Source organism: Lethenteron reissneri, chromosome 69, assembly GCF_015708825.2.
Source record: "Lethenteron reissneri isolate LAM-NWPU_2019-01 chromosome 69, ASM1570882v1, whole genome shotgun sequence".
Lineage (NCBI taxonomy): Eukaryota > Metazoa > Chordata > Hyperoartia > Petromyzontiformes > Petromyzontidae > Lethenteron > Lethenteron reissneri.
Window position 1 is genome coordinate 10,176,964 of NC_083847.1, and position 11,518 is coordinate 10,188,481.

The 11,518-nt window shown below is 51.8% G+C and overlaps 1 protein-coding gene across 4 annotated transcripts; it reads left to right on the forward strand.

Annotated features, from left to right (window-relative positions):
• Window positions 1-371: 371 nt before the first annotated feature.
• Window positions 372-10,130, forward strand: LOC133360726 (zinc finger protein 16-like). 4 transcript variants are annotated; one of them, XM_061579515.1, is made up of 3 exons: window positions 372-728; window positions 6,409-7,292; window positions 7,918-10,129. In XM_061579515.1, the coding sequence occupies exons 2-3, from the start codon at window positions 6,485-6,487 to the stop codon at window positions 9,330-9,332; spliced, it is 2,223 nt and encodes a 740-aa protein (XP_061435499.1). In that variant the 5' UTR covers window positions 372-728; window positions 6,409-6,484; the 3' UTR covers window positions 9,333-10,129. The 4 variants fall into 4 exon arrangements, with proteins under 4 accessions (XP_061435499.1, XP_061435500.1, XP_061435503.1 ...); XM_061579516.1 differs by lacking the exon at window positions 372-728 and adding an exon at window positions 2,066-2,404 and having other exon boundaries at window positions 7,918-10,130; XM_061579519.1 differs by lacking the exon at window positions 372-728 and adding an exon at window positions 2,458-3,455 and having other exon boundaries at window positions 6,423-7,292; window positions 7,918-10,130.
• The last annotated feature ends 1,388 nt before the right edge of the window (window positions 10,131-11,518 follow it).

An 11,518-nucleotide genomic window follows, 5' to 3' on the forward strand; every position in this document is an offset into this window, starting at 1 on the left:
TGGAAAAACATCCAAACAAACATTCTCATACTAATAATGATGATGAACGCATTGTATTTCAAACTCATTTGCCTTCTGAATGGCCTTGTCTCACCAACAATGACAAAAGGCGAACAGTAGAAAGGCGATGCAAGTGTAGTGAGGCCAACAGAGTCGCACACGTTATGCGTGAGAGGCAACACATTTATTGTAACACGTAAATACACAAAGGGGTAACTGCCCCTTTGCCAGATACAGCCGAGGGTGGTGACCACCCAGCTAACTACACTGCACAGAGGAGTTACCGCTACGAAAGGTCGGACCCTCACTCGGGTCCCCGGCCACGTGTTGGTGCATCTTCAGACGTAGAGCTTCCAACTTAGATTTGACGTTTTCGTGCCTGCAGGGATCCATACTCTTTGGTTCTTTCGGTAAAGTCACGTAGGTAGAAATTAAATTACGTTTCGGGCGCAACACAAGCGTCCGTCATCAGGTGGGACAACCACAGCAAGAAACAATTGCCCTTTTGCCAACTTCATAGGCGCTGCGACTCGCTACGCACAGCACTTGCCACCGCAGCCTGCTAGAGGCTACACGGGGGAGCTTTGCCTTTGTGTGCGGCTCGCTGCATCCGAGTGAGGCGGCTTAGCCTGCACCAAGCCGCTCCGCGTCGCTTCGGGGTTGCCGACTCACCACGTGACTCCCCCCCCCCAGCGCGAGACCCCCACCCCCATTACTCAGGTCGCCAGGTGCGTAGCTACAACCACTCGCTCAGTACAACCACCATTCAGTACAACCACTCACTACAACCACTCAGTACAACCACTCAGTACAACCACTCAGTACAACCACCACTCACTACAACCACTCACTCACTACAACCACTCGCTCACTACAACCACTCACTACAACCACTCACTCACTACAACCACTCACTCACTACAACCACTCACTCACTCAGTACAACCACTCACTACAACCACTCACTCCAACCACTCGCTCACTACAACCACTCGCTCACTACAACCACTCGCTCACTACAACCACTCACTCACTACAACCACTCACTCACTACAACCACTCACTCACTACAACCACTCACTCACTACAGCCACTCACTCACTCAGTACAACCACTCGCTCAGTACAACCACTCGCTCAGTACAACCACTCGCTCACTACAACCACTCGCTCACTACAACCACTCACTCACTACAACCACTCACTCACTACAACCACTCACTCACTACAGCCACTCACTCACTCAGTACAACCACTCGCTCACTACAACCACTCACTCACTACAGCCACTCACTCACTCACTACAACCACTCACTCACTACAACCACTCACTCACTACAACCACTCACTCACTACAGCCACTCACTCGCTCAGTACAACCACTCGCTCACTACAACCACTCGCTCACTACAACCACTCACTCAGTACAACCACTCGCTCAGTACAACCACTCAGTACAACCACTCACTCAGTACAACCACTCAGTACAACCACTCACTCAGTACAACCACTCACTACAACCACTCACTCAGTACAACCACTCACTACAACCACTCACTACAACCACTCAGTACAACCACTCACTCACTACAACCACTCACTCAGTACAACCACTCACTACAACCACTCACTACAACCACTCACTCAGTACAACCACTCACTCAGTACAACCACTCACTCAGTACAACCACTCAGTACAACCACTCACTCACTACAACCACTCACTCAGTACAACCACTCACTCACTACAACCACTCACTCAGTACAACCACTCACTCGCTACAACCACTCGCTCACTACAACCACTCGCTCACTGCAACCACTCACTCAGTACAACCACTCACTCGCTACAACCACTCACTCAGTACAACCACTCAGTACAACCACTCACTCACTACAACCACTCACTCACTACAACCAACCAGTACAACCACTCACTCACTACAACCACTCACTCACTACAACCACTCACTACAACCACTCACTCACTACAACCACCACTCACTACAACCACTCACTACAACCACCCAGTACAACCACTCACTACAACCACCCAGTACAACCACTCACTACAACCACTCACTCACTACAACCACTCGCTCAGTACAACCACTCAGTACAACCACCCAGTACAACCACCCAGTACAACCACTCACTCACTACAACCACTCACTCACTACAACCACTCACTCACTACAACCACTCACTCACTACAACCACTCGCTCAGTACAACCACTCGCTCAGTACAACCACTCACTCACTACAACCACTCACTCACTACAACCACTCGCTCAGTACAACCACTCAGTACAACCACCCAGTACAACCACTCACTCACTCCAGTACGGTCCGAGTATCCGTTCATCCTGAGGGCTTGGTGTACGTGCTCCAACTCACTAGCTAGGTGGTGCTGGTCGTTGAATTCTTCTGGGCTGGATGGTGGTGGGAATCAGGCTTTAGATAGGCACTAGCTTTACTACCCGGCTTCGCCCGGGTCTTGGATCCACGACGCTAGGCCGCCTTTGTCTCCCCAGTGGCGATGTTCATACGCCACAGCAGTTACTCGTTTTGAGGCTGAGTCGACCTAGGGGAGGCCCAGGACCGGTTGAAATAATCGTCACCGGTGGTGGCCGTGAGCGGGAATGGAACTCGGGTCGCCGGGTTCGTAGCGCGGCGTGCTAACCACGACACTACAATGCGTAACGCTACCGTTGTAGGGTTTGTGTAAGGCGCGCCGATCCGTTGTAGGATTTGTGTGAGGCGCGCCGATCTGTTGTAGAGTTTTAGTGAGGCGCGCCGATCCGTTGTAGGGTTTTAGTGAGGCGCGCCGATCCCCCGCGCTACAATAATACTGTGTAATCGCTATAATTTTATTATCTATCGAGCCTATAATAGTAATTGCACACATTGGGGTGGTGGGGGAGTGAAGAGGACGTGAAAGTTTGATGAATTTACCTCAGAGTGGCGTGGTGGGTGTCGAGGCCTAGCACCGTGCAGAGCCTCCGGCCTCGCCTGATTTTCCCACCCGGCTGACGCTGGGTACGGGTGCCGTTCCCCCCCCCCCCGCGCTACAATAATACTGTCTAATGGCTATAATTTTATAATCTACCGACCCTATAATAGTAATTGCACACATTGTGGTGGGGGGGGGAGTGAAGAGGACGTGAAACTTTGATGAATTTACCTCAGAGTCGCGTGTTAATGCGTGCGCCTATTTTTAACGGGAATTAAAAATGGCGAATGCGTCGCTACCCGTTGCCAGGGGCAACCGCCGGACCAATCGTGTGTCGCAAATCCCTGACATTTCGTCCAATGAAATTGCGTATGGTCCGGCGACACACAGACACACAGACAGATTCACGATTTTATATATAGATCTGTGTGGGTGGCTTTCCTGTAGACTGAATGTCCCAACGAGCCATCAGGTCTCTTCTCGATCACTACATCCAGGAATGGTAGCTTCCCATCCTTTTACACTTCCATAGTGAATTTGATAGACGGGTGTATGGAATTGATGTGGTTGAGAAATTGGTTCAGTGCTGGCAGAACATGTGGCCAGATGACAAACGTGTCATCTACGTATCTCTTCTACAAGGAAGGATGTAGGGTGGATGTCTTGATGGCATCTGTCTCAAAATATTCCATGAAAACATTCGCTACCACTAGCGATAAGGGAGAACCCATTGGGGTACCCTCATCTTGTCTGTAGAATGTACCATTCCAGGTGAAGTATGTGTTGGTAAGACAGTGCTTTACCAAAGTTGGTACATCTGCATTCAGTCCCTGTTGGACCAAGTGTTCAACGATTGCAATGGTGTCAAGTACAGGTGCATTGGTGAACAGAGAAACTACATCGAAACTGACAAGCAAATCATCCGGAGAGAGTGAGATGTCCTTGATTAGATAAACCAAGTGAACTGAGTTAAGTACAGCTGAGGTGGACTTGCCAGTGAAAGGAAGCAGAGTCTCAGACAGAAATCGGGCCAGTTTGTAGGTGGGTGAGTTAATCGTGGAGACGATAAGGCGGAGCGAGGTACCTTCTTTGTGGATTTTAGGAAGGCCATAAAATCTGGGTGGTCTAGCAGCCGAAGGTTTTAGGCAGCTCTGCTTGGTCTGATCGATTAGAGAAGTCGATTTAGTGATATTGTTGGTTTTAGTAGCTAGTCAGTTGGTGGGATCTCTGTTTATTTTGGTATATACAGTGATCCCTCGTTTATTGCGGTTAATGGGGACCGGAACCCCTCGCGATAGGTGAAAATCCGCGAAGTAGGATTGGCCCCCTAGGAATTTCCGTATATGTGTGTGTGGGTACCAGAATGTTTAAAATATGTATATTTATACTTTATATATATATTACTTAAATCTATTTAATTATAAAACCTTAATATTATACACTCTCTCTCATACGATACGTATTATGGTGTTCTACACTCACCAATGACAGTAGTATCTTGAGACTTGACTCCAGTAATGATGACGACGACGATGACAACGATGATGCGCAGCCAATCAGCTCACGGGATACATCCACTCGTGCTCTCATTCGTCGATCTCGCGCCGGGAACCAATCACGTGCCTTGTCTGAGTGCCCGTGGGTATGCACAAAGCCTCTGAGAGAGTTTCTCTTTGTCTGGCAACCTGGGAAACCGTTTCTCTCGCGCATCACGATGAAACAACGCTGCTTTCCGCAATACGGCTGCCGATATGGCGGTATTTTTGAATTTTTTTTTTTCGATAAATATTTTTGAAAAATCCGCGATGCACTGAGGCCGCGAAACTTGAACCGCGAAGTGGCGAGGGATTACTCTACTACACTACTAAACACTACACCACTATACTACATTGAAAAGTAATTTCTGAAGAACAGCTTTTTGTGTTTAATTTGTTGTCCTTCCCCCGCACGCTCCGATTAGCTATGGTTGGTTATGTACAGTGTGAAATAAGTTCAACATACATACACACATACGCTCAGGGGTAGGGACAGACGAATACATGCTCAAACCCGTGCTCTCACCCACGCTGGAACCCATGAACCCAGTTCGGGCTATGGGTTAGCGCCAGGGTTGTGGTTGCGAGAACGGGTTCGAGCATGACACCCCTGTGCAGCAGTGTGTAAACAATGATTTTGAAGCAACTTCGGATGAGTTCTATGATCAGTTTAACACAGTTTAACACGGCTTTCGTGACCAATATCCATAAGAGGTTTTTGGGTTAGAGTGTGTAAATATACAAAAGTGTCGTTAAACCCGCCGCCACCACCCGACAGCCAATTAGTAAGGTTTGTCACATAAATAAAACGTGACAATTCGTTGCTAGTTTACAATTGTAGGTGTTGCAGGTTTATTCTCCAACACACCGGTGTGCTGTTCGTAAGTCAATTTGTTGGAAGTCCAACTTGACTACTGTCGATTACAAACGTGTTGTACGGCATGTACACTCAACAGGGGGAATGGCTTTAAAAGTTGGAAAATCTTCCTTAGATTTAGATGCCACTGCCTCTTCATGTTCTGCAGATGTAGATGCCACCGCCGTCTATTGCGCGGCAGTTGAACTCATGGCTCTCGGTCCGTGCAGGCAACTCGACATAAGGACATGTTTGTTCGTATCTCTGAAAGTTTGTAAGTCGAATGTTCGTAAGTAGAGGAGTCACTGTACTTGGGTGGCGAAGCGTTTTTTATATGGGGGTGGAAGCATGGCCTGGAGGTCTGTGGGGCAGTGATTGGTGTGCTTTTTCTAGTTCCCTAGCTCACCCCCACGACGTCCAGAGATCTCCCCCCTCATAACCAACACCACCACCACTACTCTTCCCTCTTCATGTTCTCATTATATGGCTATCACTCATTAACCCCATTCATTCAATCTATTCGTCATCATTGACTGTCAAAATAATTATTCTCTATATGGCTATCACTTATTAAACCTCAACCATTCGATCCATTCATCATCATCCACTGTCATGAATTTTACTTTCACCGAATTCGCGCATCATTAGAGATTCGCACACCACATTTTATTCATCACATCTCCCACCACCATCACATTCGCACACACGCACACGTTCTTACACCATTCTTAATTCTCTCTGAAAAGCGCCTTTGGTCAAGGCGCTGTATAAATCTATGCTAAGATGAGATATGATCATTCCAACACACAACCAGTTAGTGCTGTACTAGCAACTTATTGGCCACGTTTTGATTGTGTGACAAACGCCTTAACTAATTGGCTGTGTCGGGTGGTGGCGGGTTTAACGACACACATTTATATTTATGCGATCTAACCCAAAAAAATAACCTGTTGTGGATTTCATCTGGGTAGCTTACGTAACTACATTTTTAAATTCAATATCATTAGTAAAATATTTAATAATTCTGACAGTAAATAATAAACATCGTCGTAACTTTTTTCCAGATTTTCCTTCTTAGCTGCGGGAGGGGAGGTTTTGCTCGGTCGAGGGGGCCCTTTGGTGCAAGTGGAGGAGCTTTGGATGAAAGGGGAGGAGCTTCAGATGAGAGGGGAGGAGCTTTGGACAAGAAGGGAGGAGCTTCGGGCCGACGGAGAGAACGTCAGCTCTGGTGGAGGAGAGGTCCTCATGGTCGAAATTAAAGCAGAGGACCTCCCTGTTGAAGGGGAGGACCCCCACATCAAATTGGAGGACACCTGGGGTGGCGGAGGAGGTGAGCCACAGAATGGCAATGGTGACCTTCGGGCGAAAGCGGACGACCTTTGCGCTCGCCGGGACGGAGACGCGTGGCCGAGCGGTGACCTCGGCGTCAAGCAGGAGGACGTCCGGGCCGACGGGGATGCCCTTGGTAGGAAAGTTTCGGAGCTCACGGTGGAAACGAGGCGACCGCCGGAGCAGCTTCGCATCAAAAAGGAGGAGGAGGAGGAGGACCTCCTCGAGGCTGACGCAGTGAACACCGTGGTCGGCGGCGAGAAGCCGCCCATTAAACAGGAGGTCTTCGTGAGCGGTGGAAACGAGCCGCGCGTTAAGCAGGAGGATCTCCACTTTGACATCCGTATCGACGGACGCAGCCCTCGGACGACGGGGCAGGCTCCGAGCATTAAGGTGGAAGAAATTTGTACAGAGGGGGAGCAGCGTCTCGACGGCAGCGTGCTGGACCTCCCCCGGGTTAAAGAGGAGGGCGTCCAAATAAAAAAAGAGGACCTTCGAGACGACGGAGGAGAGGACCTGCGGGCCGGAGGTTCAGTTGCGAAGCGGGCGTTCCCAGATGTGGTGGAGGTGGAGGTGATGATGGAGCACGTGGATGAGATGATGGAGCACGTGGATGAAGGTAGGTAGGGAGGTAGGTAGGAAGGGAGAGAGGGAGGGGAGGGGAGAGAGAGAGGGGAGGAACAGAGGGTGGGAGAGTGGGAGGGAGGTTTGCGGGAGGGGGGATCACCGGGGAGGGAACGAGTCTGGCACAGAAGCTGTGGGGCACAGCTCTTCAAATCGACGTTCCATTTGCGGCCTCCAGGCAGCGGGACTGGAGTGGCTTTTGGTTTGGGTTGACCCAAAACTCAACTGTAAACCGATTATGTTTGGGCTTGTTTCAAGAGGGGCTTAAAACAGTTGGGTTCTGGCTATCCGGTTGAATCAATCGGTTTTATATCCAATTCGATATGCACAATACAATTACTAGTTTTAACCAAGAGTGGTTACGGATCACAAAATCTCAGCGGTTATTTGAAACACAAGTAAGTTGTAACTTAATGTGCCCCGTGCTTAATTTGTGTTTTCGATGATTGGCCTTCGAATAAAGAAAAATCTGGCCATGTCTCTTGCCCAGAAAGGGCATCACACACCCCCAGGGTACATGATGCACCCCAGGTTAAGAAGAACCACTGGCTCATTAAGATAGCGCGCTCGCACGTCACTGATGTCACAACGACGCTGCCCGGCTTCTGCTTTGCCACCAGAGTCGAACGGAGCGGGCGAGATGGCCGAACGGGGAAGGCACCGCTGCTCCGTGTGCGCCAGGGAGTTCAGCCGGGAGCGTGGGCTCCAGGTCCACACGTGGCAACACTCGAGCCACCGCCGCCACCGTAAGAAGGCCCTGCAGTGCGACCTCTGCGCGTACAGCACGAGGCTCAAGAGCGACCTGGAGAGGCACCTACGGACCCACCATGACGACGATGAGGATGAGAGTTCGGCAAACTGGGAGCCGTCGGCGGCAATATCGGCCGTCTCGAGACGCACGGCACCAAGTGGACCCGTCCCTCGTAACCGCCGTGCGACACGTGCTGCAGCGGAGAGTGGGCCCGTCTCTAATAACCGCCGTGCGACACGTGCTGCAGCGGAGAGGGGGCCCGTCCCTAATAACTGCCGTGCGACACGTGCTGCAGCGGAGAGGGGGCCCGTCCCTAATAACCGCCGTGCGACACGTGCTGCAGCGGAGAGGGGGCCTGTCTCTACTGACCGCCAGAGGAAAGCCACAGCAGCAGAAGGTGAGTCCGTCTCGAATAACCGCCAGACGAGACACGCACCGAAGAGGACGACGGAGGAGAAGAATCTGCCCCAGGCGCACGAAGGGACGGATAACGGAGGAGGCCCTGCGGAGGCGCCCCCCCGGGCGAGGCTCCACGATTGCCCCACGTGCGGCAAGGCGTTCTCGCGCGCCGCCCACCTGCGGCGCCACTCGCGCGTCCACGCGACCTTGCGCCCGCACGGCTGCCCCGTGTGCGGCAAGGCATTCGCCCACGCCGACGACCTGTCGGCGCACACCCGGGTCCATGCGGCCGACCCCGGCGGGCACCCCTACCGGTGCGCCCACTGCGGCGCCTGCTTTCGCCGGCCCTCGCACCTCCTCGCGCACGAGCGGACGCACACGGGTGAGCGGCCATTCGCGTGCGCTCACTGCGGGAGGGCGTTCGCCCACGCGGCCACCCTCCGGCGGCATGAGCGGGCGCACGCAGGCGAGCAGGCGCACGCACGCAAGCGACGGCACGCAGGTGAGCAATCGCACCGCTGTGACACGTGCGGGTCGCTGTTCTCGCGCAAGTGCCACCTGCGGCGGCACCGCGAACGGAAGCACACGCGCGGCAGGGAACGCCACGCGTGCGCGCTCTGTCCCGTTGCGTTCTACTCGGAGGCGGCGCTGGCCAGACACGAGGAGCGCCACCTGCGCAAGGGGGCGGCTAGAGGAGCGAGGGGGGGGAGGGGTTACTGCGAAGTCGGAGTGTCGGAGCGGCCGCGGAGACGGAGGAGCGGCCACGGAGAAGCCGGCAACGACGACGCGGAAACGGGAGTAGCGCCCGAGACGCTCGCTGTGCCTGGGAAGCGACCGCTCCCTCCCCTCGCCCACCCCACTGACGGAGACGAGAAGCTGGCGTGAAATGACCGGACCGGTAGCGCCGACTATCCTCAACCTTCGTGTGCATCCCGTTCCGTTGTTATGCATAATGTACTGTATGTATGTTAAATGTCTCTTTTGCACCTCCGTACATAGCTGACCATAGCTGATTGGAGGTGCGGGGAGAAGAACAACAAATCAAACACAACAACAACAAGCAGTTCTCAAGAAACAAGTTTGTCAATCTCGATTATGACTTAACACATTCCTGCGGAGGGAGCTGGTAGGAACGTTGGGTTGCTCGGTCAATGGCCAGGGTCAACGGCGGCGTGGTGTATTCCGCAAATATGCCCGACTGTGAGGGCGGGCACAAGCCGGCATGAGTAGGTAAAACGTTGAGTTTTATAAGGGCACCACGGGGTGACCAGCCCCTCCCCACCCAGCCCCACCCCTCCCACCCCCTACACAGCCCCACCCTCCCCACCCAGCCCCTCCCCACCCAGCCCCTCCCCACCTTCCCCACCCAGCCCCTCCCACCTGTTGTATATATGAGCCTTTTTCCAAAATTCATGTTAAGAATAATTCGGCCAATATATATATATTTTTAATCAACCGCGGGGTAGCACGAGGCAAAGACAAAATTGTAACAACCACCATCACCACAGCTGCCTTTCGGAACAAAGAGCCTCCCTACCGCATTTGTCTCCCAGCAACATGTGGTGGCAATAAAACTTCCAAAGACGAATGTGACGCCCTCCCCTCCCACGACGGAAGGAGCCAGTCATAAAATCAGAACAACACACAAGTCCCGCCCCCCCCCCCCCCCCCGACGAAGGATAACGAAACAGACGTTTTTTTTGGTGAACTTTTTTCATGTTTCTTCTAACAACGGTTAAGTGAACATTATCGATCCTCACACTCCAATTAAGAACCAGGCTACAATCTACATCAGTGGATTATTATTTCCCATTCATTATTTTAATACTAATGGCATTTATTTTTATCTTTATCTACGCGACCTGACCAAAACTAACTCGAGAACAAACAGCAACCCAGAATGCAGGCTGTGGAACGAAGGTTAGTAAAACCCTATGAATATACGTGGTAATAACAATGCTAAATCACAAATCTTGAATAAACACAAACCAAATAATAATTATGAAGTATTAGACCAAGGGTCGTCCAGGAGAATGAAAGGCGAATTAAGTCCATCAGACCTAACCAAGATGTAATATACTCCATAGGAAAAGAGCCTCCCAACCGCCTTTGTCTTCCCACAGCACGTGATAGCAAGATTTGCACACAGGCAAAAAACATCTCCCCATAAAAGAGAGGGTGAAGGGGGCTGAAAGGACGCACGTGGGGGCAATCTGGGACAGCTGCTTCCATTGATGAACTTATATTACCAATAAAATCAGAACACACACACGGACACACCGGCAGCTGTTTCCACAGGGGGGGGAGCTAACACAAAGAATGGTTCCGGTCCTTTGTAAGAAGGCGTGCCAAGGGGAGAGATTTTTTTCAGATATAATCAGAGACTCGGCCCATACATTTCAGAAGCTTGCCAGCAGAAGGAGAATCCAGCAGAAGAAGAAGACTGCAATCAACCAGCATGGTGAGGCTCGCTGAGTAGCAATGTGTTACCCAGTGCGAGTTCAGCACCAACAGAAGTAGTATCGCTCGAAAGTCATTCTGCTCTGGGTACCGACTCCCACGTGCCACTGCAGTTCGAGTTGAGCTGACGAGAATTCCAGCATCGTCCTGGAGAACAGGCGGAAAGCGCCAAACATCGACCAAGCCAGCATCACAGCACCAGCCGCGCTATCGAGCAAGAGTGTCCGCGCCAGCGAGAGCGCCGTGTGTTCGAACACACACACCGACCTGCACCAGCTGGGAACCAGGACATCCAGCAGCGGACGAGCTGTGCGCGCTGTCTGACGACGGAATCATCGCGCACCGCCAACGGCGAGCGTCGCGCCGACTCGTCATTTAACAACAAACCCGCCCGGGCGACAGAGCGAGAGAGAGAAGCCGCTGTTCGTATGCCCCTCCCCTACCCTCACAAGCTCACGACGCAGCGCCCGGCGTCTGCTTAATACAAAGCATTTATCAAGGAGACAATACACACATGAACCATTAGCTGATCGTGAAGACATTGGTGCTCATTGAGTGATAAAAAAATACGGTCGTTTAGAAGTACATCAGTCGTTATATATACTTTTTAT

What these genes read in the sequence shown, in the direction of transcription:
- LOC133360726 (XM_061579515.1), top strand. Translation starts at nt 6,485, where the DNA reads ATGAAAGGGGAGGAGCTTCAGATGAGAGGGGAGGAGCTTTGGACAAGA. An exon ending in GATGGAGCACGTGGATGAAG is followed by an intron (nt 7,293 to 7,917) that starts GTAGGTAGGGAG and finishes CTTTGCCACCAG; the next exon opens with AGTCGAACGGAGCGGGCGAG.